General features: G+C 32.3%; 11 protein-coding genes across 12 annotated transcripts; 6 read left to right on the top strand and 5 right to left on the bottom strand.

The window, feature by feature from the left end:
- The first annotated feature begins 214 nt into the window (after positions 1–214).
- On the top strand, positions 215–4591 carry LOC130668285 (sarcosine dehydrogenase, mitochondrial). Its single transcript, XM_057470497.1, has 11 exons — positions 215–469; positions 1039–1150; positions 1214–1467; positions 1528–1740; positions 1807–2136; positions 2209–2658; positions 2724–2921; positions 3163–3430; positions 3502–4051; positions 4120–4230; positions 4435–4591. Exons 1-11 carry the CDS (start codon positions 362–364, stop codon positions 4589–4591), a joined length of 2751 nt encoding a protein of 916 aa, XP_057326480.1. The 5' UTR covers positions 215–361.
- On the bottom strand, positions 3496–5581 carry LOC130668290 (peptidyl-prolyl cis-trans isomerase-like 3). Its single transcript, XM_057470511.1, has 4 exons — positions 5446–5581; positions 5311–5385; positions 4951–5231; positions 3496–4859 (listed from the first exon to the last, which is right to left on the bottom strand). Exons 1-4 carry the CDS (start codon positions 5557–5559, stop codon positions 4733–4735), a joined length of 597 nt encoding a protein of 198 aa, XP_057326494.1. The 5' UTR covers positions 5560–5581; the 3' UTR covers positions 3496–4732.
- A 26-nt stretch (positions 5582–5607) lies between these two features.
- LOC130668289 (eukaryotic translation initiation factor 3 subunit I-like) lies at positions 5608–7547 on the top strand. Its single transcript, XM_057470510.1, has 4 exons — positions 5608–5749; positions 5900–6146; positions 6575–6855; positions 6930–7547. Exons 1-4 carry the CDS (start codon positions 5747–5749, stop codon positions 7377–7379), a joined length of 981 nt encoding a protein of 326 aa, XP_057326493.1. The 5' UTR covers positions 5608–5746; the 3' UTR covers positions 7380–7547.
- Positions 7548–7966: 419 nt separating this feature from the next.
- LOC130668558 (proteasome subunit beta type-2) lies at positions 7967–9032 on the top strand. Its single transcript, XM_057470899.1, has 3 exons — positions 7967–8159; positions 8313–8669; positions 8742–9032. Exons 1-3 carry the CDS (start codon positions 8066–8068, stop codon positions 8915–8917), a joined length of 627 nt encoding a protein of 208 aa, XP_057326882.1. The 5' UTR covers positions 7967–8065; the 3' UTR covers positions 8918–9032.
- Positions 9033–9040: 8 nt separating this feature from the next.
- Positions 9041–11107, bottom strand: LOC130668554 (26S proteasome non-ATPase regulatory subunit 14). The gene is made up of 6 exons (XM_057470896.1): positions 10992–11107; positions 10708–10813; positions 10494–10643; positions 9757–10020; positions 9414–9680; positions 9041–9343 (listed from the first exon to the last, which is right to left on the bottom strand). The coding sequence occupies exons 2-6, from the start codon at positions 10798–10800 to the stop codon at positions 9182–9184; spliced, it is 936 nt and encodes a 311-aa protein (XP_057326879.1). The 5' UTR covers positions 10801–10813; positions 10992–11107; the 3' UTR covers positions 9041–9181.
- A 2403-nt stretch (positions 11108–13510) lies between these two features.
- On the top strand, positions 13511–16077 carry LOC130668559 (COX assembly mitochondrial protein homolog). The gene is made up of 3 exons (XM_057470900.1): positions 13511–13682; positions 13825–13929; positions 14001–16077. Exons 1-3 carry the CDS (start codon positions 13604–13606, stop codon positions 14204–14206), a joined length of 390 nt encoding a protein of 129 aa, XP_057326883.1. The 5' UTR covers positions 13511–13603; the 3' UTR covers positions 14207–16077.
- Positions 14328–16045, bottom strand: LOC130668551 (tRNA-splicing endonuclease subunit Sen2). The gene is made up of 4 exons (XM_057470893.1): positions 15878–16045; positions 14987–15809; positions 14748–14908; positions 14328–14498 (listed from the first exon to the last, which is right to left on the bottom strand). The coding sequence occupies exons 1-4, from the start codon at positions 16043–16045 to the stop codon at positions 14328–14330; spliced, it is 1323 nt and encodes a 440-aa protein (XP_057326876.1).
- Positions 16078–16400: 323 nt separating the features above from the next.
- Positions 16401–18025, top strand: LOC130668552 (replication factor C subunit 2). The gene is made up of 4 exons (XM_057470894.1): positions 16401–16663; positions 16834–17350; positions 17422–17745; positions 17815–18025. Exons 1-4 carry the CDS (start codon positions 16551–16553, stop codon positions 17914–17916), a joined length of 1056 nt encoding a protein of 351 aa, XP_057326877.1. The 5' UTR covers positions 16401–16550; the 3' UTR covers positions 17917–18025.
- A 657-nt stretch (positions 18026–18682) lies between these two features.
- LOC130668556 (60S ribosomal protein L5) lies at positions 18683–20654 on the bottom strand. The gene is made up of 5 exons (XM_057470898.1): positions 20501–20654; positions 19922–20242; positions 19515–19717; positions 19257–19434; positions 18683–19010 (listed from the first exon to the last, which is right to left on the bottom strand). Exons 1-5 carry the CDS (start codon positions 20501–20503, stop codon positions 18822–18824), a joined length of 894 nt encoding a protein of 297 aa, XP_057326881.1. The 5' UTR covers positions 20504–20654; the 3' UTR covers positions 18683–18821.
- A 146-nt stretch (positions 20655–20800) lies between these two features.
- LOC130668550 (protein-associating with the carboxyl-terminal domain of ezrin) lies at positions 20801–23308 on the bottom strand. Of its 2 annotated transcripts, XM_057470892.1 has the most exons (5): positions 23227–23308; positions 22952–23169; positions 22426–22876; positions 22153–22342; positions 20801–22087 (listed from the first exon to the last, which is right to left on the bottom strand). In XM_057470892.1, the coding sequence occupies exons 2-5, from the start codon at positions 23144–23146 to the stop codon at positions 20965–20967; spliced, it is 1959 nt and encodes a 652-aa protein (XP_057326875.1). In that variant the 5' UTR covers positions 23147–23169; positions 23227–23308; the 3' UTR covers positions 20801–20964. The 2 variants fall into 2 exon arrangements, with proteins under 2 accessions (XP_057326875.1, XP_057326873.1); XM_057470890.1 differs by having other exon boundaries at positions 22952–23269.
- A 477-nt stretch (positions 23309–23785) lies between these two features.
- Positions 23786–25948, top strand: LOC130668555 (NADH dehydrogenase (ubiquinone) complex I, assembly factor 6). Its single transcript, XM_057470897.1, has 4 exons — positions 23786–24002; positions 24391–24613; positions 24684–25079; positions 25557–25948. Exons 1-4 carry the CDS (start codon positions 23896–23898, stop codon positions 25740–25742), a joined length of 912 nt encoding a protein of 303 aa, XP_057326880.1. The 5' UTR covers positions 23786–23895; the 3' UTR covers positions 25743–25948.
- The last annotated feature ends 32 nt before the right edge of the window (positions 25949–25980 follow it).

Raw genomic sequence — 25980 nt, 5'->3', positions numbered from 1 at the left:
TAACAATTAATTTAAATATTTAAATCTAAAAGATAATAATTATTTAATACTTATATTTGTTTGGTAAAATAAAACCGCGATAAAAAAATTTTGAATAAATAAATAAATTTTATAATTTACATAATTTATAAGCAATCATGTTATTGATAAATATATCATGTGTAATAAGTAGTTTTTATATAGTTATTGATTACATTGAATTAAAAATGTTTGCGTTGATGTAAAGTAAGACCAAGAGGAAAAGAGGAGGAAGAAAGAGTGCGATATTAATTTAAATATATATATAAATATACACATACGTTTGTTGTGTTAATTAATCATATGTTCTTGCGGAATATTTATTTATATAAATATATCAATTATGCCGAGAATTAAAACACTTTGGGTAAGTACTGCTGATCAGTATTCCAGTAGCATTAAAACGGTCATCAGCGAAACGACAAGAATGCTACGGACGGCCAAGAACAAGGTAATTTTATTTTCTTCTTCTTCTTCTTCTTCTTCTTCTTCTTCATTTATTTAATTAATTTTAATTTACTCTGAAGCACAAACTTCCTAAGGAACTCTACATAAAATAGTAATGGGGGGAGGAGGGATACTTAAGGAAATATTAAATTTTCGGGGACTCAAATACGTGAAATTTTTTTTTTAATGATATTCAAAGTGAATAGAAAAAATTTTCTGCTGCGGTTGAAAAAAAATTTACATTTTCTGCGGGCAAAATACGGGAATCCCCTAAAAAAAGTGAAAAAAAAATTTTTGGAAATTAAATTAATTTTTCTTCCCTCCCCCTCTGCTCTAAAAATAAATTAGCTAGAGCAGAGTTCACTACAATTTTTATTTAATAATAAAAATTAATTCAATAGCTTCTTTATAAGAATTTTTCTCTGCGGAAATTTAAAAGTTTTGGCGCGAAAAATTTTTACCCGCCCCAGAAAATTTCCACTTGTCCCAAAAATTTTTTTTTTCTGTGTATATTAAAATTATCCCTCATCATCTTAGAAATATGAGTAATTAATTAAAATATTAATGAATTAGTTATCGCCATGGAACATACAATTTAAAACAAGAAGAAATGTCCTCACAAAAGCTGAAGAAAATATAAATCCTCGAGCTTCCGTACCAGAATTTGCAGATGTTGTTATCATCGGTAAAAAATTAAATAATTACATGAATAAATACTGAATATTTAACTTTTTAATTTATTATTTAGGGGGTGGGGCAGCTGGGTGCAACGCATTGTATCATTTATCAAAACTCGGTACCAATGCAATTTTACTTGAAAAATCAAAATTAACTTCTGGTACAACTTGGCACACTTCTGGTATGTATTGGAGATTGCGACCCAATGACGTGGACATACAGCTATTGGATGGTACTAGAAGAACTTTGATGCAATTAGAAGAAGAGACCGGAGAGAATCCAGGATTTATACAAAACGGAGGACTTTTTATTGCCCACAATGAAGTAAATTTTTTATCTGCTATCAGTTTATTTAAACTACTGTTTAATTTATAAATTTTTCAGACCCGAATGGCTGAGTACAAAAGACTGGTAACTGCTGGCAAGTACTTCGGGATTGAGTCTCACGTCTTAACACCTGAGGAAACCAAAAAATTGTACCCGTTCATTGATGAAAGTACTTTCACTGGTGCTATTTATAGTCCACAAGACGGTACTATCGACCCAAGTATTTTTATCAATGCATTAACTAAATACGCAAAAGCCCAAGGATCTCGAGTAATTAATAATTAATCTGTGTAAGCAATTAATGGAACTTAAAATTAATAATTCATAATTATTCAGATTATTGAAGATTGTCCGGTACACAAAATAATAACGCAGGAGAATGAATACGGCGGGAAATATGTGACGGGAGTGGAAACTCCTTTCGGTACAATAAGAACAAAGTGCGTATTGAATGCAGCAGGAGTGTGGGCTGGAAGTCTAGCGAAACTAGCCGGTGTAAATATACCCCTGATACCAATGAAACACGCGTACGTGGTCAGTGAACCCATTGAAGGTGTCCAAGGTCTTCCCAACATACGCGACCATGACGGCAGTCTCTACATAAAAGTACAAGGATCTTCCCTGCAGATCGGCGGCTATGAGCCAAATCCAATTATTCTAAAATCCGTAAAAAACAAAAAATAATTTAAATCTTTTAAATTTAATTAAATTAGCAAACTATAGATGATTGATCTCTAGGTACCTCGGGACTTTTCCTTCACTTTGTATGAACTCGACTGGACGGTCTTCAACACCCACATCAACGCGATGATGGAACTGGTCCCCAAGTTAAAATCCACTGGCATAAAAACTACAGTCTGTGGTCCGGAGTCATTTACTCCAGACCACAAGCCGCTGATGGGCGAGGATCCAAAACTCAGCGGCTTCTTTTACTCTTGTGGGTACAACAGTGCCGGGATGATGTACGCCGGAGGCTGTGGTGAACAAATAGCATCTTGGATCGTAAACGGACGTCCAGAAAAGCACATGTTTGCTTACGACATACGGAGATTCACTTCCGATCAAGTCAGAGACCCCGTCTGGGCCAACGAACGCTCACACGAAGCTTACGCCAAAAACTACAGCATCGTTTTTCCTCATGACTCACCGCTCAGCGGACGTAATTTCAAGAAAGACGTTTTTCATAATGTAAATATTTATGATTTAAATCGAGTTTATCATTTATTTATAATCATTAAATCATCAATATTTAGCTGCTGATTAAAAATGGAGCTGTCATGGAAGAAGCACAGGGATGGGAACGACCTGGATGGTATCAACCGGGAAAAATAACTTTGATTCCACCCTATGATTATTATGGTGCCTATGGGTCAGTTAAAAATAAAAGAAATGATTACGCTGAAGTACTTAAAAAAGATTATACATTTGATTTTCCCGAGCATCATGACACGGTAAAAATATATGATTTATTATCATCATTAAAAAAAATCTGACGGGTCATTTTATTAAAAACAAAAATTTTATCTCGTGAGCTAAAAAAATTAAAAGCAGTCGATAACATTTTTTTTTAAGGTCAAAGTCATAAAGTTAATTTTATTAATGACCTATATATATATATACATATTTTTATCAATATTTTTACGCTAAGCAAATTATTGTAAACTGGGTTATTATTTAAATAATTTATTTTAGATTGGATCCGAAGCATTGGCTTGCAGAAATAAAGCAGCTTTATTTAATTTATCATATTTTGGTAAATTTTATTTATGCGGCGCCCAATCACAGGAGGCTGCTAATTATTTATTCACCGCAAACGTTAATCGAGAAATTAATAACACCGTTTATACTTGCGCGTTGAATAAACATGGCGGAGTTGAAGCTGATTGCACTGTTACCTCAATAGAACCTGGTTCCGGTGGTGTTGCTGATCCGATTTTTCAACGGAAAGCATTTTATATCGGTAATGAATTAATAAATAAATTTATTAATTAATAATTAGTAATTATTAATAGTAAATTAATGAAAATCTAGTTGCTGGAGGAATGTCTTCGTATCACACATTTTCGCACTTGAATAAAGCGATTAAAAAAAAAGGATTCGAAGCGACAATTCACGACGCCACTGACACCATGGGAATTTTATCAATCCAAGGACCAAATAGCCGTTACATACTTGAAGAAGTATCAGACAAAGACTTATCAGATGCCCAGTTTCCCTTTTCTACTTCAAAGATTATCGACATAAAAGGCTGCCTCGTCAGGACCTTGCGTCTAAGTTTCGTCGGGGAACTGGGATACGAGCTGCACATTCCCAGCCAGTCTTGCGAAAAAATCTTCAACATCCTGATGGAAGCTGGCAAGGAGTACGGGTTAAAATTAGCTGGTTTCCGTGCCATGTATAGTTTGAGTCTCGAGAAAGGATACCATTTATGGAACAGCGACTTAAGAATGGACGATAGCCCCATTGAAGCTGGACTTGGTTTTCTTTGTCGTCGACATGGAGAATACATCGGCAAGAAAGCTGTTGATAAATTGCGCGCCGATGGTATTAAGCGTAAACTAGTTCACTTTCATCTTAAAGAGTGAGTTTTTTATGAATATTTTACACAAATTACTTTATAAATTACCGATTATATAATTTTTTTTACAGTAAACGAGTACCTTTGTGGGGACTGGAAGCTATTTATCGTGATAATAAACTCGTTGGGTATTTAAGAAGAGCTGAATACTCTTATATTTATAATAACAGTATTGGACATGGGTAATAATAAATTATAAATTATTTTGAAAATATATCTAAGGTAAAAGATCTAGTACCCGATCAAGGAACTAGTACTCGATCACTTCATGTATTTGTATATCTATATTTCGTAAATATGATCGGGTACTGGTTCCATGATCGGATACTGAGGTCTACCTTGTCCAGTGTCTGATAAATTTTTTACCGAAATATAAAATTTTCTAGATACATCACTCATCCTAATGATGAAAATATAACGAAACAATTCATAGAATCAGGTGACTATGAAATAGAATCAATGGGCCAAAGATATCCCGCACGAGCATACGCACACAGTCCATTCGATCCAGAAAACAAAAGACTGCACGGCAATTATAATTAATTGCACATATTGTGATTATATTTTTAATACTTATATAAATAAATTTTTTTTAATTAAAAAATGAATAAAATTTATTTTTACGCATCTTGCTCACCCGCTATTTACACCTTCTTTCTCATATATTTATTTATAAGTAACTATTTATCCAGCAAGTGGATTCGCGTGTATCGTCACAGTATTGACACGAGTTTCCGTAAGTGGTTTGTAATTTTTCGGATTGACTGGCAGCTTTTCCAGCTGTTCTAATGTATCCAAGCCATCAATTACTCTGCAAAAAATTAAATAAATAAGTTCTTATCATTAATAACAAGTCTGGAGATTCCTTAATAGACAAAACACTTAATCATGACTTAAAGTACCTGCCAAATAACGTGTACTTGAGATCCAGATGAGGCTGAGCGCCATAAGTGATGAAAAACTGGCTGCCATTTGTGTTGGGCCCATTGTTGGCCATCGAAACAAGGCCTCTTATGTTGTGTTTAAGCTCTTCTTTGAACTCGTCTTCGAATTTTCTGTTCCATATTGACGTGCCTCCTTTTCCTGTCTGTGTCGGGTCGCCAGTCTGGACTATGAAGCCTTTGATGTTGCGGTGAAATAGACATCCATTGTAATAATCACTTGCGCACAGTGCCAGGAAATTCTGTAAACGTCACATTAGACTTAAACTGATGACATGATAACTTAATTATCCAAACAATAATTATTTATTTATTAATTACCTCGCATGTTTTAGGACACAACTCGCAGAATAATTCTATTTTAATGTCACCCACATCAGTATGAAGTGTCACGCTCTAAAAAATAAAAACTAAAATAATTTATGGCAAAGTAAATATTTAAAACAATATACGAACCATTATTAATATATATAAATATAATTGAATGATAAAATCGTTTAGACAACGTTTAAATTTTTGTTTACTTCCAAAGACTTGTAGCAACTGGCCACCAATGACAAGACCAGTCATGCGCTGATGATTTCCCACAAGAAATAATGACACTTCCTGTCACCAGGTGACAGAAAAGTTGATCCAGCTCGGCTTTTAACCTAAAAGTCTTTAATATTTTTTCACTAACTTACTTTTGTAGCAAATTTTGCATATGATTTATAAAAATATAATTCATCAGTAAACAAATAATTGATTATCAACAATCATGGTAAGAATTTAATTAAAATTACTACTGATAGATAATTAGTTTCTAGTTTTAGTATTATTGTTAAGACAACACGTGAAAGCTGTAACCTATTGACGTCACCAACCGCAGATTAATTTAAAAATAAAATAATAATTATTTATTTATTTTCAGCGTCCTACTATGCTCCAAGGGCACGAACGTGCCATAACTGTAGTTAAATTCAACCGGGAAGGTGATTTAATTTTCTCAGCCTCCAAGGATAAGAAGCCAAATGTTTGGTGGTCTGCCAATGGAGAAAGATTGGGAACTTTCAATGGTCACAATGGTTCTGTTTGGTGCGTTGATGTCGACTGGAGAACTCAGTTCTTTATGTCTGGATCTGGTGACAACACATTGAGACTCTGGGATTGTCAAACAGGTTACTATTTACTTAAATACCCGATGATGATGATAATGATTATGCTTTAGTTATCATGAGTGTAAATGTCCCTGACAACTGGCAGTTTTTTAAATTTTTGAATGAAAAAAAAATGCGGATTTTGGTAATCGAAAAATCAGTACGCGGATTTTTTTAAATTTCATTATTTCAATTTATTTATTTAAAATTTATCAATTGTCTCATATTTGATACATTTACATGAGTGGCAATCTAGCAAACATGAGTCAAATTATAAATTTTAAACAAATAAATAAATTAATTATATGATTTTTCATTGATACGCATTTTTAAATTTTTATTAAACTTACATTTTATTTATTTATTCCAAAATTTAAAAAATTGACACTTGTCAGTAACATTAACACTTAGTAGTTATTAGTAGTTAATTAATAAATTGTTATTTTTAGGAAAAGAAATTTCTCAAATTGATACCAACAGTTCAGTGAGAACATGCGCATTTGGTTTCTCAGGAAACATGGCAGTTTATTCCACTGACAAAGCACTAGGTCATCAGTGTGAAATGTTTATCATAGACACGAGAAATGTTGACTCGATGACATCTGAAGGATCAGCTATTATTCGTATTCCAATCAACGGGCCCAGAATTTCTTCAATTCTCTGGGGTGCTCTTGACGAGACAATTATCACCGGACATGAAGACGGAGAAATAAATATTTGGGATGTTTCTGTAAGAATTTTAATTTTATTTATCCATAACGATTTATCAGTAGTCACTTTATTTATTAATAATCTTATTTGCAGACTGGAAAGAAATTAAATTCCCAAAAAGGCCACAAGTCGCTGATAAATGACATGCAGGCAAGTAAAGACGGCACGATGTTCATTACGGCGTCAAAAGACCACACGGCAAAATTATTTGACAGCGAATCTCTGATGCACTTGAAAACGTACCAGACAGAGAGACCCGTCAATTCAGCAACTATTTCACCCATTTTCGACCACGTTATCTTGGGTGGTGGTCAAGACGCCATGGATGTTACGACCACGTCCGCGCGCCAAGGAAAGTTCGACGCGCGTTTCTACCATCTCGTCTTTGAAGAAGAATTCGCAAGATTGAAAGGTCACTTCGGTCCCATTAACTCGCTCGCTTTTCATCCAGATGGCCGCAGCTTTTGCAGTGGCGGTGAAGACGGTTTCATTAGAATTAATCCCTTTGATAAATCTTACTTTGATTTCAACTTTGAATATTAATTGCAATTTATTATTTTTTTTTCTGTATTACCAATAGGTCATTGAAATCTGATTTAATTAAATTTGCAAAAGGTACTGATAAATATTTAACTGTAATTAAATTTATATTGACAATTTTGTAAATCATTAAATTTAAATTCCTAATAAAATCCAATTTTTTAAAATAAATATTTTCTTTTTAATTATTAAATGTCTCATTATTTTTTGACATTTCAAATATCGTGGACACAAAAATTGATAAAAAAAAAGATGATCCTGAAGTTAGCAGACATTTAAAAATTTTTGAATTTTTTTTTCAAAAATCAATTACAAACAAAAAATAAACTAAAAAAATGCACATGTAGAAAATTTGAAAAACTACAGGTGCAATTTTTTCAAATATTTTTTTTTTATGGTTTATCGTCTAAAAAAAATCCACAAATTATTAGACGTCTGCTAGCTTCAGTATCATAAAAAAAGTGGTGTAATTTTTTTTTCCGAGTAATTTTAAATAAAGTAAACTTGTCATGTTTGAACCAGGTGACATTTTGACTAAAAAATAGATCACGTGACATAACTGAAGTAAAAATCTGCTGTACCGACACCCAGAAGTTCTGCAGCAAGTACCTGATTGTACACAAAATATCAAAGTGCTAGACAGTAAATAATTGTTAAACTTTTAAAACCGTAAATAAAATAAATTTAAAATGACTGAGTGTTCAATTGGGGTTCAGTTCAATGATTTTTTATTAATCGCAGCTGATATGACCACTGCACAGTCAATTATGGTCATGAAAAACGGTAAGATTATTTAAATCATACTTTGATCCATCATTTTATGCCAATCATGCATAACCTCAAACCGCAATTTATTTAAATATTTAAAAATAATCACTCGTTGATTGATAATCAAACAATTAATAAGTAAAAATAATAAATTTTGATATTTTCCAGATGAAAATAAAATCTACAAGATCTCTGATAAATTGGTGATGGCCGTAATTGGAGAGCAAGGAGATTCAACTCAATTTTCCGAGTACATCGGCAAGAATATTCAGCTCTACAAAATGCGCAATGGCTACGAATTATCACCAAAAGCTGCCGCAAATTTCACACGTAGAAAACTAGCTGATTATTTACGTTCCCGTACTCCATATTTCGTAAATTTGTTGATGGCCGGTTATGACAACGAAACTGGACCCGAGCTGTACTTCATTGATTACTTGGCGTCTTGTGTCAAAGCTCCTTTTGCTTGTCACGGTTACGGTGGTTTCTTTTCGCTGACTATTCTCGACAGATATCATCGTCCAGGTAAATATTTTTAAAATTTCAACCGCAATTTATCAGCAGCAATAATAATAAATAAATAAATTATTTTTCTAGACATGACTGAAGAGGAAGCTTATGATTTATTGAAAAAATGTGTCGCCGAAGTCCACAAGCGTCTGATTGTCAACCTGCCCAACTTCAAAGTTCAAAAAATAACTAAAGACGGTGTCGTTGACTTGCCGCCAATTACCGCCCAGAATTTGGCCGTCGAAGCTGCAGCCAGGGGTTAAATAATTCAGTTATTTATTTCTTCACTCGCCTCCCTATTAATTAAATATTCTTACTTATCTAATGTACGGATACAAGAATTTAAATGAATAAAACTACTTTATACATTATTTTAAATCGTTTTAAAAAAAATTTATTCTGATATTTATACTTTTTTCAGTTATTAAAAAGTCATATATTTTTTTTATGGGCTTCAATGTGTTAGTTGATGAATTAGACGTATAATTATAATTATTATTAATTAAGTAATTTATAAATTATAATAATTATTTGAAGACAACGGTGTCCAGCATGGCTCCAAGACACTGGACGATATTTGTTGACATCAGCATGTCTACTTTTTCTTCTAAGTGACGTTTCGGGTCTTGCTTGCCGACGTTCTTAATTGCCAATTGCTCTGCAGTCATTTTCTCTTCGTCTTCCAATGACTAGATTTTTTTTTAAATAATTTTATTAATTAATTAATTAATCATGATAAAAATAAATAAATAAATTTACCTTGTTGTAATTTTTCGCGAGCTCAAGCATTTCAGCAACAGTATTTTCGTTGAGTTTACTGTGCTCGGAATACTCAGCCAAAGTAAGGCCGTCCATCCAAGTTTTTTTGTGTAAATTCAATAACATTTTTTGCTCTAACTCATTCTTACGGTAATTAATACTTATACTGTAGTAATGACGATTCAAACCATGAATGAGAGCTTGTACTGATGGTTTTTGTAAATGCCCTAAGTTCGAGGTAGTTTGACGTGGCTCTTGTCCCAGTACCTGATGAAATAAATTTTAAATTAACATCAGCGTACAAACACTAGTAAATGAAACCAAGATATGAAATTATAAGCACCATCATGTTAGGATTTATTAATCTAAATGCATCAATGACGACTTTTCCTTTGACAGATTGAATAGGATCAATTACAACAGCGACAGCTCTTTCACTGAGGGCTTCAAATGACTGCTGTGTGTTGATGTCAACACCCGACAACCAACAACTGAAACCTGGATGCGAGTGGTACCATCCGACAACCATTTCCGGTCTGCCTGTTTGTTTCAACATGTCCAACATTTTAGCTTGGAATACTGGATCTACTGCTTCAACACTTACACCCTAAATAAATAAATCAACCAATCAATCAATCAGATTTTATAATTTTAATAAATTAATCAGTTGTAAGTAAAATGTAATTTTTAGAATTTACACAAAAAGATTTTTAAAAGTTTTTGATGTACGACTTTCTTAAGTTTTTCCTGCAAAAATTTTACTTGTTTATTTAAAAGACAAATTTTTCTATAATCCTGAAATTAGCAGACAATTTAAAATTTCCGGATTTTTTTTTTTCAACAAATAAAATCCAAAGAAAAAAAATCCAAAAATATGCACATGTAGAAAATTTAAAAAATTATAAGTGCAACTTTTTTAAATATTTTATTTTTATAATTTATCGTCTTGAATAAATTCCAAAAACTATTAGACGTCAGCTAACTTTAGTATCATATTTTTCTAATGTCTGCTACTTTCAATATTATAATCAGTCAATTATTTAATTAAATACTCCAATAATTAATTATCAAAATAATTACCGTTCCAGTCTGAGGCATAGCAAAGACATCAATAACTCTCACGGTGTAATCATCAACAAATTCACCCAACATGAGACCCATAACTTCCATCGGTACTCCAGCACGTCCATGTTTCAACATTTTTAATAACGCCAATGAAGAAATATAAACCTATAAGACAATTAATGAATTAATTAATACCTGATCTATGTAATTAATTATTTAAATAAATTACCTGCTCCGCAGTATCAACAACAGGAGCATCAGAAGGCGGTGGTCCTTGATTTAGTCCAGTCATGCCACCTCCTAGTCTCAGTAATCTGTCCATTTTTTATTTTAATCTGTAAATAATTAATTTACATTAATTAAATATAATTAATTAGTTATGAAAAAATAAATAAAAAACCAAGAAGGCGTCTGAAGAGTTAGGTTATATTTTTTAAAAGACATTAAACCATAAAATTAACCTTATTAATTATTTATTTAATAAATTAAAATAATGAAGACTGTGGGATTTACCTAGTAGCTGATGTACGAATAAAATATAATTAATACTAATTAATTTAGGTACTTTTTGTGTTGGGATGACAATAAATGTTTCTTTTTATAGGCAACAAAGTGACATCGTGAAATTCATGAGTGTGAATGTAGCAGACATCAGACAATCGAAAAGTTCAACAATCGATATTTCTGCGAAAAAACGATTTAAAAAATTTTAAGACTCGGAAATGTATTCGTTTTCAAATTATCTTTACACGGATTTTATTCTTTTTTTCTTACTTTCTTTTTTGGAGCTATAATTTTTAAAATAAAACTTTAATGAACATTTTCAGAAATATATATCAATAAAAAAATATCAAATTAACCCATTTACATTCTTTTTAAACGAACTACAGATGACTTTTTTTTTTTTTTCAATAAAATTTATAGAATTTATATTAAGCTGTATCTATTTAAATAATGACTAAAATGAAAAAAAAAAAAAATTCATCTCTTCATTTCATCAAAATCTACAGATGAATTTTTTTAAATTATTTTTAAAATTTTTATTTCATAAGTTATTAATTTTTTTCTCATCCGACAAATTTTTATAATGACATATAGCTACGAAAAATGTGGTTTTATCGATAAAAAATAAAGGAAACATGTTTAATTTTAAAAAAACTACAAATGAATTTTCATATTTTTTTTAAATATAGATATATATATTTATATAAATTAAAAAAAACTATATTTTTTATATATTAAATTCTTTAAAAGCCATTTAACCATCACAAATAACAAGTTAAATTATTTATAATCTTATTTTAAGCTAAAGACCATTTTTTGGACCCTTTTAGAACATTTTTTTAAAAAATATTATACAATATTCTGATTCAATTAAGAAATTAATAATTATATACATATATACATTAGGGTGAGCCAAAAAAACCAACCTATCGAATTTATGTCTTAAAAAGGAACTATATATCGAGAAAAAATTCTCCCATTGGGCAAAATTTTTAGCTCAATTTTAAAAGGTGTCGGTAGCTATTTGAAATTTCCCATTTAAAAACATGCAAAAAAAATTTTTTTGATTAAAAATATTATAACTTTTGAACCGTGTGAGATAAAAATTCGGCTCTAGAATATTCTTGTATGGCATTAAATTTCTTTAAAAAAAAGTCTTAGAAGTCGAATTTGTAAACTTGATATTTCGTATACTAACAGGCCATCAACGTCTAGAGTAAACAGAATCATACAAATTTAAGGCTTTATTATTAAAAATATCAATACTACGAGAAAATTTGTTCAACATGTAGTGCAATGAAATCACCAACAATATCCACGTTGTAACAAATAATATTTTGTTATCGATCACAATAAAAGAAAAGTATTTGGAAAATCCAAATACCTTAAATTTGTATGATTCTGTTTACTCTAGACGTTGATGGCCTGTTAGTATACGAAATATCAAGTTTACAAATTCGACTTCTAAGACTTTTTTTTAAAGAAATTTAATGCCATACAAGAATATTCTAGAGCCGAATTTTTATCTCACACGGTTCAAAAGTTATAATATTTTTAATCAAAAAAATTTTTTTTGCATGTTTTTAAATGGGAAATTTCAAATAGCTACCGACACCTTTTAAAATTGAGCTAAAAATTTTGCCCAATGGGAGAATTTTTTCTCGATATATAGTTCCTTTTTAAGACATAAATTCGATAGGTTGGTTTTTTTGGCTCACCCTAATGTATATATGTATATAATTATTAATTTCTTAATTGAATCAGAATATTGTATAATATTTTTTAAAAAAATGTTCTAAAAGGGTCCAAAAAATGGTCTTTAGCTTAAAATAAGATTATAAATAATTTAACTTGTTATTTGTGATGGTTAAATGGCTTTTAAAGAATTTAATATATAAAAAATATAGTTTTTTTAATTTATATAAATATATATATCTATATTTAAAAAAAATATGAAAATTCATTTGTAGTTTTTTTAAAATTAAACATGTTTCCTTTATTTTTTATCGATAAAACCACATTTTTCGTAGCTATATGTCATTATAAAAATTTGTCGGATGAGAAAAAAATTAATAACTTATGAAATAAAAATTTTAAAAATAATTTAAAAAAATTCATCTGTAGATTTTGATGAAATGAAGAGATGAATTTTTTTTTTTTTTCATTTTAGTCATTATTTAAATAGATACAGCTTAATATAAATTCTATAAATTTTATTGAAAAAAAAAAAAAAGTCATCTGTAGTTCGTTTAAAAAGAATGTAAATGGGTTAATTTGATATTTTTTTATTGATATATATTTCTGAAAATGTTCATTAAAGTTTTATTTTAAAAATTATAGCTCCAAAAAAGAAAGTAAGAAAAAAAGAATAAAATCCGTGTAAAGATAATTTGAAAACGAATACATTCCCGAGTCTTAAAATTTTTTAAATCGTTTTTTCGCAGAAATATCGATTGTTGAACTTTTCGATTGTCTGATGTCTGCTACATTCACACTCATTGAAATTCTGCACAATCACCAGAGCCAGTCAGTCCGAGCCGAACTAAATAGAGGGAGAGAAAGGAAGAAGGTGATGGGAATTAAAAATGGCCGCGTGTTATTTTTGAAATATTTTTATGTAGATGATGGAGAACGAAACTGAGAAAAAAGTTAAAAAAAGTGTTTTGCCAAGACGTCATGGAGGTGGACCTCATAATCTAGGTGAATAAAAACATTTATTTATCATAATTATTATTTATTTTACAAGATATTGCATCATATTTTCGAATAATCAAGAGGTTAAACGTGCTAGTGATTGTTGGAGTTTCTGCTATTTATTCAAATGTGAAATGATTTTTTTCAGGTGATCCTGATGATCAATCTTTGAGGAAAGTCGAGAAAGATATTCTGATACCAAAGAAAATTCGTGAGAGAGCTAGAACTGAAAAGTGTGTCGATGAAGTTAAAGGTAATTTTCTAAAATATTTTAAATTTAATTAATAAATTACTTAATTATTTATAATTGTGTTGATAATTCAGCTCTCACTGAATGTGGAAAAGCAGCTGGACTCGCGATTGTCTATAAATGTAGAGAAGAAAATCAGAAGATGTGGGATTGCTATGAGAAATGGTACCACGATCAGGAATTAATTGATCAGTGTACGAAGGAGTATTTAAATGAAAGGACAATATACCGGAGAACAGGAATCGGCGCCAAATACCAGAAGGAACACGGGCTTACGTAGTTGTAAATAATAGTTTATGTTATAAATATTTTATATTTATTAAGGTGTTTAAAAATAAAAAATGAACTAGATATCACGTATAAAAATTAGTTACGCTAATAAATTTGTTATTAATTAATTATTAAGACGAATCATCACTACTGTCATCATCTTTGGATGATTCATCTTTATCATTAGTCTTCCATCTTCTCCATAATAATTCACGTACTGTGAATTCTGATATTGATTCCAATGGCACTGGATTTGTTTGTGATACCGACGATGGCCACAACACCTGTGCTATTAAAAACTCCTACAAAAAAAAATATTTATTCATTAATATATAATTAATTTTATCATTAAACTCCAACGCAAATTTAATTAATAAATTTTAAGACCGCGAATTTCAAACAGCCGCGATTTATTTCGGGTAAATTTTTCCTCTGCTAAAGTAAATAAAATTTTTTAATTTGCGAGCAGTTTTAATTGAAAACGAGTTCGAATGCAGCTCTGAGGTTTATTTTAAATTAATTTTTGGTAATAATTAAAAAAAAATAATTACTTTAGCTGTTATTTCATTTAATCTGTTCATCTGCAGTAAACTTTTCCAATTCATTTTACGTGTGCATCTAGAATCATCACGTAGTAACGTATCTGCATCAGCAGTATCAACAATTACTGTATAAGATGCGTGATAAAAAGGTGGTCCTTGTTTGTAGAGTACTAAAAAAAATAATTATATTTATTATTTGATACAATGAGTTGATGATAAATAAATAAATAAATAAGGGAGATACTCACAAAAATCACAGCCAAATTTTAATCCAGCCTTAACTACCCAGCCCTTGCTGCGGAAATAATGATAAACGATATACCGAGGCAGGAATAATTTATCTTGATTGAAATGCGTCCAGGCATCGGCGATGGACATCAACTTGCCCTCATAGTCGACCAGCTGAAGACAACCCAATCCGAACATGAGAAAAAAAGTTTCTTCGAAAGTCAACAGAAGTGTCTCTGTCAGAGGGAACGCTTCTGTTTCAATGCGAGGCTCGACGTCGTTCAAATAATTCTCAGTGTCTGAGTCGCTGTCCGGCAGGACCAGAGTTTCATTCAAATTTATTTCTTCGTTACGAGTGGGGTCGTAGCAGTCATATGAAAAGTTGTAATCATTGTGATCCTGGTCGTCATTGAGAACACGGATGTCGTCGCACTGCGAGTCACTGCGAGATCTTTCATCAGTCTTGTCAATTATTTCACAGACCTCTTCCTCTTCAGCGGAATCTAACACAACTTCATCTATTTCGGGAGCTTTTGATTTCGAACCACGTGTCGTTTTCTCGTCGATTATTTTCGGATCGTCGTCTAGATCAATTGAAATTTCCATGGGCTCGTCATTTTTGTTTGCTTGCGAAGACTCGCCTGCTTCTGCAGTATCACTGTCCAGAGTTATCAACTCCTCCTCCTGCTTAATATCTAGTGGGAATATGGACAATTGTTTCACTTCCTCCAGCCATTCCTGGCGGCGTTTCCACTGACGATCACGAACTATCGGTGGTGCTCCGAAACGTCTGGCTCCAAACTTTGGTATTGACTTTGACAGTGACCCTTTACCAAAATAACCCTACAATAATTAAATTAATCAATGAATTGATTTACTAATTAAATAAATAAATATATAAATAAAATTACCATGGTGTGGACGGATTTCATTTCATCAGGATCAGCAATACAAGCACCGGCAACACCTAGATGTGCTGTGTAAACATGCCATTGATCATTTTTACCAATATTTATTGGAAAAGGAGACTGCTGAGGATAATACGGACGTTTTTTACGTCGAGGTTCTTTTAAATTCATTTTTTGTATTTTAAATATTTCAAATTATTTTTTACACAAATTTTACCAACTAAATTACTTGGTATTCACAACAACTTGTTTTTACTCAAACTAAAATACATAACCTAGCTCAATGTGTTGACAAAAAAAAACAATTTAATTATCCCGCACATGCGCTGTGAGTTAAAAATTTTTCCCGCGCTTTTTCTAAATTTTTATTTCTAACGATGACAGTTTAATTAATCAATTAATCAACGAATGATTGTTAATTTTTTATGGATTTCCTTAGATGGGGATCTTGTTCAAAATTACCCTCGATGGGTGAAATTCCAGCAAATTCTTTTTTTTTCAAAGAAGTCGACCAATAAATGAGCGCGCACGCGTAATACTTTAAAATTCGTAACCTAAAATTTCAAAACGCGGCATTTGTTGTTTGTTTACTTATTAGTTAATTACTACTGAATAAATATTAATTGTTTAGGAATAAATTGTTGATAGATTTAGTAATTCAGTATATTTTTTTACAATGGCAGATGAAAGTGCTAAAGAGAGTATGGAAATAGATGAAAGTCCTGCGACGAAAAATACCCAGGATGTTTCTAATAATAAAAATAAAACAAAAGGATCACATTTACCATGGTAATTATTTTTATTATTAATTAATTTTAATTGTCATTAATACTTCAATAATTTTTTATTCATTATTATTAAGATAATTATTGCTGAGGTTAAGTCACAAAATTTTTCTAATGCTGATAGACGTCCGAGAATTTTATTATTTCAATAAAAAAAATTTATTTTATATCTAGGATTGAAAAATATAGACCGCAGACATTTGATGACATCATAGGAAATGAAGATACAGTTGCAAGATTATCAGTATTTGCAAAGCATGGAAACGCACCGAATATAATTATTGCTGGACCACCAGGAGTTGGTAAAACAACGACAATCCTCTGTCTGGCACGTGCTCTTCTAGGTCCGACACTCAAAGACACCGTGCTGGAGTTGAATGCATCAAATGACCGTGGAATAGATGTCGTTAGAAATAAAATAAAGATTTTTGCCCAGAAGAAGGTCAACTTGCCACCAGGAACTCACAAGATTATTATCCTTGATGAAGCTGACAGCATGACTGAAGGTGCTCAGCAAGCTCTGAGACGTACCATGGAGATATTCAGTCACACAACTCGTTTTGCTTTGGCTTGTAACACCAGCGAAAAAATAATAGAACCGATTCAGTCGCGTTGCGCCATGCTGCGTTACGGCAAACTGACTGATGCGCAAATCCTGGCCAAAATTCTTCAAGTTTGCGAGAAAGAAAATGTACGCCCGTCTTAATTTACTATAAATTTAAATACTGACGCATAAAATTTATTTATTCAAATGTTTAATAGGTATCATATACGAATGATGGATTGGAAGCGATTGTCTTCACAGCACAAGGAGACATGAGACAGGCATTGAATAATTTGCAGTCAACTTTCAATGGTTTTGGTCACGTCAACAGCGAGAATGTCTTCAAGGTTTGTGATGAACCTCATCCGCTGGTAATCAAAGAGATGCTGGAGTTCTGTACCCAAGGAAAAATTTCAAAAGCTTACGAAGTTCTCAACGGCCTGTGGAAACTCGGTTACTCAGCAGAGGATCTTATCAGTAATATTTTTCGCGTTTGTAAAAATTTGCCAGTAGATGAAACATTAAAACTAGACTTCATAAAGGTAACTCTACTTAATTAATTAAACTAATTACTAATTATTAATAAACAATAATTTATTTGTCTGCTAAAGGAAATCGGGGTCACACATCTGAGCATCCTAGACGGAATCAGCAGCCTGCTCCAGCTAAATAGTCTCCTGGCACGGCTCTGTCGACGATCATTGCAAAAATAATCATGCGCATTCCACTACGTTCAAATATAAACATCAATTGCTGTATAAAATAATAAATATATACAGTGTTTTTTTTTATATAATTTTGAAAATAAAAATATTTATTAAATATCATGTCTTTTAAATATCACAGCCTTGTTACTTTAGTGGTAAGCGTTTAATTTTAAATAAATAAAATACTGTAGTATATCACACATCAAGGGAGAGTAGATTCCAACCAGAGTGTATGTTTGAGCCGATGGTGAAGGTGGCAACACACGGATTGGGACATCTTATCTTCCTCCGTGGTGTCAATACCATTTTTCACCAGATCGGTACCTGGAAGTTTAAATTTTAGCCTCTGTTTGTGGGAAGAATGGCACATGCGCTGATTTTTATTATTCGTTTCCTTCCTGATAGCCAAGCTGACAACAACCTGCTGCTGTTGTCAAGCTGAACATATAAATTTGCATCCATTAGTTGACGGAAAGTTCGCAATAACTTGTAGTCAACAGTTACACAGGCTGAAGTTGTCGTCATCTTGATAGCAACCAATTGACATCAACTTCCTGACTAGAATCTTGCTATCAGGACTCATAAAATAGTTGCCAAAGGCGAAAAAAATTTTTCGATCGTAAAGCACACTGATGCTTCGCATCATGAGCCGTGCAATCAAGGAAAGATTTTTTCCCACTAAACAGAGCTGGAATTCAAACTTCCGGTGCAGGTATGATGAAAAATTTCGTGTTATTACTAAATCTATGGGTACTGCTGAATAAATAATTAATTATTTAATCGACGTTTCAAGGTTTTTATTATTATTTTCGTACCATCGTTCACAGATTGCATATAAATGTAGGGATAAATATGACACTGTGAACGTAAGTTTGTTAAGGTACAAAAAACTCAAGCTTACGACCGGCTTTTTAAGCTTCGGTCTCCGCCATTTTTTTGAGGAATGACGCTTTCTTTTGGTTGACGCGGTTTTTGCGTTCAGAAAGCGATAATTTAGCGCGGTTCCAGCGTTTCTTAACCGGCTCCTTGGTTCTCTCCTTGGGTGTGAACTCGGGATTGGCGCGAATAGCAGCATGGGCCTTCTTGTAGATATCTTCAATCTGTAAAACAATTAAAAATTAATTATCATGCAATTGTTCTGATTAAATCATTCAATTAAATTGCTCTGCTGTAAATGTTACAGCCGGTTAATGGAGAAAAATACAAAGGAGCATAAGTCATTTCGCTCAACCGATGTATCAATATGGTCCAATTGCGACGCTGGTAAGACATGGAAGAGTCTTGCAACAATTTTAATTGGACGAAATAAAACAGGAAGTATTCAAATTAATTATCAATATACGTACAGCATCAGCAGCGATTCCGTTCTTGATGTACTGAGAGAATTGACGCTTGTAAGCTTCGTCGTCTTCCTCTTCCAACTGCTTCATGTAGTTGGCGATGTGCTGAGCAAAGATGTGTTGGCGATGGACATCAGCGTTGAATGATTTGGACTCACTGTCGTAACCGGGGAATCGCTTGGTACTAAAAACGAGACAATTGTAAATAAGTAATCTGTTCATTTGATCAAAATTTCTCATATTCAACTAGAAAGTGATCCCTACCTGTGGGGGATGTTGAGTCCACCATCAACGGCTCCCTTCATGGCGCCGAAAACACGTGCGCCAGTGGTGGTGCGCATCAGTCCAGTGTCCAAGTAACATCTGAATGCTCCTGGACCTTCATCAAGCTCTTCTACGTTGTATTCGTCACCAGTTACTTCAGTGGTACCGGTGTAGAGTTTGTCCAGACCCAATTGTTTCAACAACTACAATAAAATAAAATTTTTCATAAATTTAACGGGCGCAACTAAAAAGATTAAATTCAAAAAAATTTTTGAAGCTTTTCGTGTCAGATTAAAAATTAGGGAACAAAGTTTCTTCACAGAATCTCAAAGCGAGCTGAGTGGATCATCATGTAGAAAAGCTCATCAATTTTTTTCATGGTTATAAATTAAAAAAGACCAACTTACTCTTCTGGCAAGGAGAAGACCAGTGCAGTAGGCTGCGGCATAGTTGGTGAGTCCAACTTTCACTCCGTACTTGGGGAGCTCGTGGCTGTAAGCAGCGCAGACAATTCTGTCTCCCTCGATTCTCGAGTACGCAATCTGGCACGTGATGTTCTTGTTGGAGAAACGAACGATCAAACGGTACTTGGGGGTGTTGTATTTGTTCTTGTCTTGGATCGTCAAACGTTTACGCGCATAGTAGTCAGTCTTACCCTCACGACGCCTCTTGAATTTAACTTGGAAACGCTTGAAGTACTGCTTGTTCTTAATTACCTTGACGAAACCCTGGAATTCAAAATTTTATTAATTAAAACCGACTTCCAAACTGGAATATTTATTTAAATTATTCGGACATCAGCAGACTGATGAGTTGCAAGGTAGGTTACAGAATGGACTCGCGAGCACGTTTCTTAAATCCGTCGTTATTTAAACCATCGTAGAAAATTTATTAAAATAAATTACGGAATCGGATAAATGATGAATTGAACTAATGAATTACCGCGATATTTTTTAATTAACAATTAATTGTTTTAAAATATTTACCATGTTCGTTGAATGAGAAGACGCGGCGAGGCACCTTCTTCAACAGTTACCAGGAGAAAGAACGACTGATGAATTACCAGAGAGTCGATGCACTGAGGAAACTCCTCCCAGAGGTGGCGCTCTGGTGTCAAGTTTCTGTTCTAGGAGGTGCTGGCATCTAGCTTTCAGTTTCACGCGGGAAATTTGAAATTCCATTGCACTGAAAGTTTAATTCTTAATGCTAAAAAAAATAAAATAAAAATATTCAAATTAAATTTTCAATTTTCGCGGGAAAATCGCGAATTAAAATGTCCCATAATTAAACATATAGACAACATTTATTTAAAATTAATATATAACAAATATTTATACATATTTATATGGACACTTAAAAAATATCACTAAGCTTAAACTTTAATTATTTACACGCGGTCATACAAATAACAATTATTTAATAATTAATAAATAAATTTAAATAAATAATATTAATCTTCTAGCTCGAGGGTGTTGTCACCCCAATCGTCTAGATCTTCACCCCAGCCGTCATCATCTCCATTGTCCTGAGCGCCATTAACTTTAACATCAAAAACGCTTTTCTCCGTCTTGACTTGGTCAACATGAATGACATTTTGTTTCTCAATAATCGGCTCCATGTCTGTAAAAAAATCAACCTCTTCGCTGGCAGTTTGTTGCATTGTCTTGGAATGTTTGATATCCAGTTCCCGAATATCAGAGATAATATTTTTCTTATTGTAATTAAATTTATCTTTTTTAATCGCCGACGTTTTTACCCCATCGGCACTTTCCGATCCCGCAGATGCTGATGCTGATTTATCATCATACGGCTGGACTACATCAATATCCGGTTGACCACTAGGAATGTCAGTATTAATTGTCTTGGTGATGGCTACTTCATGAGCATCCCAATCAGACCAAGTGCTTTCTTCCTCAGCTAAAATCAAACCCGATTCAATCCGATCTTCTCCGCCGTCAGGTGACGGTCGCTCAGGTAACTCTAGTACAGTTGGCAGACTATCGATACCATTATCATTGATAATATTATTATTATTATTACTATTACTAATATTAGCACGTTCAGTTCTTTGGTTGCTTCTAGCAGAGACTTCACGTCTGATTTGGTTGTGATTAGGACGTCCGTCAGTAAATAATTTACCCCGTTTCCCGCCGATTACGGCAGCTGCGCCCAGTATTGGCACTAGATCAGCCAGCGCACGCAGTGTTGTGCTGACCAGATGATCATCATGATCTTTTATTCCTACAAGAAGCTCAGGCAGTATTTGGCTCTTCAATTCGTCCAATTGGAAGGCGTAGATAAATGAATTTAAATGCGATAATAGCAGTAAGCGTATCGATGTGTCCCGGACACAAAACATTTGCAGTAATTTTGGTACCAGGTGACTTTTGAATGTTGATACCGTAAACAGACTGGTGTCCTGCTCATTGTCTTCTGTTTTTGGCTTCAATACACACGGTAGTAATTTTTGTTGAGCTGTACTGTCCAGCAGTACCATTCGTGATAACAACAGACGGCCTAGTTGTTCAGCAACTATTTTTTCAGGGAATGATTTAAGCTGTGGCACTAGATTCCTAAAAAAAAAAAATTGTTTATCAATGAATTTTTGAAAATAAAATTTTTAGCTCCGAGGACTTACGAAAAAAATTCTTCTTTTTCTGCTTCAGTTTTCAGAGGCAGCTCCATTAAAAATTCATGAATATTTATAAAGTCATGTGTAAAAAACGGATTGGATAATAAAGTCGATAACTTTGTCCTCAATAGAGGATCAGAGTTTTGCAAGCTGCGTCGGCAGATTTCTTTAAATTCTGCTAGAGCTGGAACGTCATCTAGAAAAATTTAAAATAAAATTAATTGGCGCGAATTTAAAATATTTGATTTATTAATCAGGAATTTGGATGACCAGCATTACCAGCATTTTTTAACCGTAAAACTTCTTCAGTGAGGACACCAAAAGCATACTGGTCAATCCCCACAGGGTTTAATTGTGTCTCCAATGCATTTCCATCTTCTTCAGGAGCGATGGCTTTCTCGTAGCGAAAGTTTTTTATTTTTTTCAAGTACGCCTGGTTAAAATCGGTGAACCTGCACAGAAATTCCAGACCTCCGAGCTTCCAGGAGCCCTCTGGAGTGACGTAGATCGAGCTGCTGCAGACATTATTGTGAGAAGCAAGAGCTTTTTCATGTAAAAATATCAGAGCTCGTAGAATACTGTGGAGCCCAATGCAAATTTGCAGGGTCGTCTGGGTGCCGATCACTTGGGCAAGTGGTTTCACTTCCTCAGTAGCTAGATAATAACTGCTGCCTTTTCTCCAGGATGATATGTACTTCAGGATGCATGGATGCCGATGTAGCATCAAGTTCTGGATAAAAATTTATAACTTTCAGGTTAAGCTGCTGCGACTGGGCTCTGATTGATAAATAAAAGAGTTAATTACCTTGGCTGTCCTTTCAAGGGGTGATGGTTTCCCAAAGTTTGGACACGACTGCAATGAAGGCTCGCTGATAAACACCGATACCGTTGAAGGATTCGCGCCATTCAAATTAGCACTGTGATGTAGCCAGAAATCTGTTATCTCGATCGCCTTTTCGTCAATTTTCAGCCCACTTAGGGCACTTTTCTCATTTCCCATCGAGGCAATGGTTGACTTATTTACTAAAATATGTTTATAAATTTATCTGAATAACCTTCAAAGTGCAATTATTGGATTACTTGTTTACTCTGTCGTTTTGTCGTCTGTGTGTGTTTTCATGAATAAAATTTCCTGCGCTCATGGCAGCACTGGCCCGATAGAGAACTTTATTTCAAATTTTATTTTAAAAAAGTTTTATAAGTAATTAAGTAAATATTTGAAAGTAAATTCCATACTTATGATAATAATAATAAATTAATTGTAGTTTACACGAAATAATTAATTTTTTTAGTAAACTGATAAGGAAATCATTTTCTTGATTAGATAATTTTTCATTTTATTTTAGGGACGAGTCTACACTTCAAAAATTTAATATTTAAAATATTTTGACACTTTTAGAAACTGAGCACAATAAATTGTCAGGGAATTTACTGAGATTCAGATAAAGACGATAATTAAGATTATTGAAGCGGCAAAAATTTGAATTAAAATAATAATTTAATAATTATAGTTAAAATTTATTACTTGTAGTATTAAGTTAATTAGAATATTAATTAATTGATTAATTAATTAAGATAACTGTATTTTCAAAGTCTAATTTAAATTTTTGGACATGCGCATTAATTTCAAACTCCCGCGTTTTTTTAACCTAGAAAATTTATTTCATAACAGCCGTCATTGATAAATTTAATAATTATAATTAAAATTAATGGACTAATTACAAATCAAATACTAAAATATAATCGAGTATGAATAAAACACGTTTGTTAACAAAAATAACTTCAGATAAATTAAATAGATCTGTCAGTACTGTCAAAAAACAATCTCCAACCAAATATTGTTTACAACTTGTCAGGTGTATATTTATTTTTATAATACTCTAAATAATTATTTACGTGTAATTTTGAATGATTTTTCATCTTTGGAATTAATCAGCTGAAAAAAAATTCGAAAATTTTTAATGTGTGTAAATGTAGCAGACATAAGACAATTTTTAAATTTCATATAAAAAAGTTAAACAATTCAATTGATAAAATAAAAAAAAATGCATGTATTGATTTTAGAATTTTCAAAAATTTCCTTTTTCAATTTATTTTTTTTTTTTTTAGTTTAATTTTATTTCAAAATTTAAAAAATTGTCAGATGTCCGTCAACTTTACTGTCATAACTTTGAATTGTCTGCTAACCAGGATCATAATTATAAGAAATTAACTGATAATCTAAATATATATTTATATTTTCAGGAAACATGATTACGAAAATTATTTATGTTCATTGTTGCTGCCTAAAAATTTACAATTACCGGCAATAGCGATAAGAGCACTCAATGTCGAGATATCACTTGTCCAAGAACACTCACGTGAATTAGCAATAAGTAATATGAGATATACATTTTGGAATGACACAATTGCTAAAATATTTGATAACAAACCACCCGAAGCTCCTGTACCCTTAGAATTATCACGAGTAAGTAAAAAAAAATTTTTTTTACAATTAGTTTTAGCAAATTATCATCAGTTGATGATCTTGCATACAGATACTGAGGACACATAAATTATCTAAGAGATATTTCCAACGTTTGCTGGACGCTCGATGGAGTAAGTCACAGTCAGCATCATTTTTAGACCTGGCAGCTATAGAAAAATACTCAGAAGACACAGTGTCGTCGATTTACTATTTATTATTAGAAGTTAAAGACATCAAAGACGTTAATGTAGACCATGTGGCCAGTCATGTAGGCAAAGCCCAAGGTATTGTGAATTTATTGCGATCAGTTCCCTATCATGCGCGGCGAAGGAATCTTGTCCTTCCCCAGGATATCATGATGCAGAATAACGTTTCATCAGAGTCGGTCTTTCGTGGTGAGGCCAGCAAAGATTTGAATGAAGTTATTTTTGCAGTCGCTTCACGTGCTCACCAACATTTAGACAAAGTAATTATTTTATTAAGTTATTTATATGAGTGTGAATGGAATAACACTGAAGTTCGCCGCCGTCTGATAATTTTTGAATTTTTTTAAAAATGACAGATTTAAAAAAAAAGTATTTAAAAAATTACACATATAGTTTTTTAAATTTTCTACATGTGCATATTTTTATTTTATTTATTTTTTTTTTCAATCAAATTGTGGAAAAGAAATTCAAAAATTGGCAATTGTCTGTTCACTTCAGTATCATGTGAATGGAACTGACAAGTGGGAATTTTTGAATTTTAAAATGAATAAATGAAATGTCAGAAGAATAAAAATTAAAAAATGCGTATTGAGATCAATGAAGAATCAGTACGTGCATTTTTTAAAATTCCATTGTTTATTTATTCAAAACTTATAAATGTCTCATGTCTGCTACGTTCCTTCTCATTTATTTGTTTATTTACAATGTAATTAATTTCGTACTTTCTTTGGTTTCAGGCGAAAAACTTAAGGAAGAGTATTAAAAAAAATTTGGATCACATTTTTTTACCAGCTGTCATTGTTGAGAGATTTTTAAAAAGACTTCAGTACGCGGATTTTAATATTTATGACAAACAATTACATACTAAAGAAAATATGCTACCGTTTCATTTATGGTGGGCTAAATTATTTACTGAATGGTAATAATAATTAATTAGTTAATTGGTTAATTAATTAGATAGATTTTGTTGGAAATTTCGTTATAAATAAGAGTGTATTTATTAAATTTTTTATATTATTTAATAAACAAAAATTGGTTTGTTTTAAAAAAAAATATACATCAATAATTTATTTGATAGACGTATAAAAAATTATGAGTGTGAATGTAGCTGTCAATTTTAAAAATTGAATAAAAAATAAATAAAATGCAAGTAGAAAAAAA

This window comes from Microplitis mediator, chromosome 5, assembly GCF_029852145.1.
Source record: "Microplitis mediator isolate UGA2020A chromosome 5, iyMicMedi2.1, whole genome shotgun sequence".
NCBI lineage: Eukaryota > Metazoa > Arthropoda > Insecta > Hymenoptera > Braconidae > Microplitis > Microplitis mediator.
This window is presented reverse-complemented; position numbering and strand designations above follow the sequence as displayed.

Bases quoted from the DNA above. Each gene is read 5' to 3' on its own strand.
- LOC130668285 (XM_057470497.1), top strand. From the start codon at position 362: ATGCCGAGAATTAAAACACTTTGGGTAAGTACTGCTGATCAGTATTCC. The intron at 1,151-1,213 runs GTAAAAAATTAA...TTTATTATTTAG, and splicing joins TGCAGATGTTGTTATCATCG to GGGGTGGGGCAGCTGGGTGC. The intron at 2,922-3,162 runs GTAAAAATATAT...AATTTATTTTAG, and splicing joins TTCCCGAGCATCATGACACG to ATTGGATCCGAAGCATTGGC.
- LOC130668290 (XM_057470511.1), bottom strand. From the start codon at position 5,559: ATGACTGGTCTTGTCATTGGTGGCCAGTTGCTACAAGTCTTTGGAAGT. The intron at 5,386-5,445 runs GTTCGTATATTG...TTTATTTTTTAG, and splicing joins ATTTATATATATTAATAATG to AGCGTGACACTTCATACTGA. The intron at 5,232-5,310 runs GTAATTAATAAA...TGACGTTTACAG, and splicing joins TGTGTCCTAAAACATGCGAG to AATTTCCTGGCACTGTGCGC.
- LOC130668289 (XM_057470510.1), top strand. The intron at 6,147-6,574 runs GTTACTATTTAC...TGTTATTTTTAG, and splicing joins ACTCTGGGATTGTCAAACAG to GAAAAGAAATTTCTCAAATT. The intron at 6,856-6,929 runs GTAAGAATTTTA...TCTTATTTGCAG, and splicing joins TAAATATTTGGGATGTTTCT to ACTGGAAAGAAATTAAATTC.
- LOC130668558 (XM_057470899.1), top strand. From the start codon at position 8,066: ATGACTGAGTGTTCAATTGGGGTTCAGTTCAATGATTTTTTATTAATC. The intron at 8,160-8,312 runs GTAAGATTATTT...GATATTTTCCAG, and splicing joins AATTATGGTCATGAAAAACG to ATGAAAATAAAATCTACAAG. The intron at 8,670-8,741 runs GTAAATATTTTT...TTATTTTTCTAG, and splicing joins CGACAGATATCATCGTCCAG to ACATGACTGAAGAGGAAGCT.
- LOC130668554 (XM_057470896.1), bottom strand. From the start codon at position 10,800: ATGGACAGATTACTGAGACTAGGAGGTGGCATGACTGGACTAAATCAA. The intron at 10,644-10,707 runs GTAATTTATTTA...ATTGTCTTATAG, and splicing joins TTGTTGATACTGCGGAGCAG to GTTTATATTTCTTCATTGGC. The intron at 9,681-9,756 runs GTGCTTATAATT...TTATTTCATCAG, and splicing joins TAATAAATCCTAACATGATG to GTACTGGGACAAGAGCCACG.
- LOC130668559 (XM_057470900.1), top strand. From the start codon at position 13,604: ATGATGGAGAACGAAACTGAGAAAAAAGTTAAAAAAAGTGTTTTGCCA. The intron at 13,683-13,824 runs GTGAATAAAAAC...GATTTTTTTCAG, and splicing joins AGGTGGACCTCATAATCTAG to GTGATCCTGATGATCAATCT. The intron at 13,930-14,000 runs GTAATTTTCTAA...TTGATAATTCAG, and splicing joins GTGTGTCGATGAAGTTAAAG to CTCTCACTGAATGTGGAAAA.
- LOC130668551 (XM_057470893.1), bottom strand. From the start codon at position 16,045: ATGAATTTAAAAGAACCTCGACGTAAAAAACGTCCGTATTATCCTCAG. The intron at 15,810-15,877 runs GTAATTTTATTT...TAATTATTGTAG, and splicing joins TGAAATCCGTCCACACCATG to GGTTATTTTGGTAAAGGGTC. The intron at 14,909-14,986 runs GTGAGTATCTCC...TATTTTTTTTAG, and splicing joins AAAATTTGGCTGTGATTTTT to TACTCTACAAACAAGGACCA.
- LOC130668552 (XM_057470894.1), top strand. From the start codon at position 16,551: ATGGCAGATGAAAGTGCTAAAGAGAGTATGGAAATAGATGAAAGTCCT. The intron at 16,664-16,833 runs GTAATTATTTTT...TTTTATATCTAG, and splicing joins AAAGGATCACATTTACCATG to GATTGAAAAATATAGACCGC. The intron at 17,746-17,814 runs GTAACTCTACTT...TGTCTGCTAAAG, and splicing joins TAAAACTAGACTTCATAAAG to GAAATCGGGGTCACACATCT.
- LOC130668556 (XM_057470898.1), bottom strand. The intron at 19,718-19,921 runs GTAAGTTGGTCT...ATTTTATTGTAG, and splicing joins GTCTTCTCCTTGCCAGAAGA to TTGTTGAAACAATTGGGTCT. The intron at 19,435-19,514 runs GTAGGGATCACT...TCTCGTTTTTAG, and splicing joins GGACTCAACATCCCCCACAG to TACCAAGCGATTCCCCGGTT.
- LOC130668550 (XM_057470892.1), bottom strand. From the start codon at position 23,146: ATGGGAAATGAGAAAAGTGCCCTAAGTGGGCTGAAAATTGACGAAAAG. The intron at 22,877-22,951 runs GTAATTAACTCT...ATTTTTATCCAG, and splicing joins CCCTTGAAAGGACAGCCAAG to AACTTGATGCTACATCGGCA. The intron at 22,088-22,152 runs GTAAGTCCTCGG...TTTTTTTTTTAG, and splicing joins GAAAAAGAAGAATTTTTTTC to GAATCTAGTGCCACAGCTTA.
- LOC130668555 (XM_057470897.1), top strand. From the start codon at position 23,896: ATGAATAAAACACGTTTGTTAACAAAAATAACTTCAGATAAATTAAAT. The intron at 24,614-24,683 runs GTAAGTAAAAAA...TCTTGCATACAG, and splicing joins TACCCTTAGAATTATCACGA to ATACTGAGGACACATAAATT. The intron at 25,080-25,556 runs GTAATTATTTTA...CTTTGGTTTCAG, and splicing joins CTCACCAACATTTAGACAAA to GCGAAAAACTTAAGGAAGAG.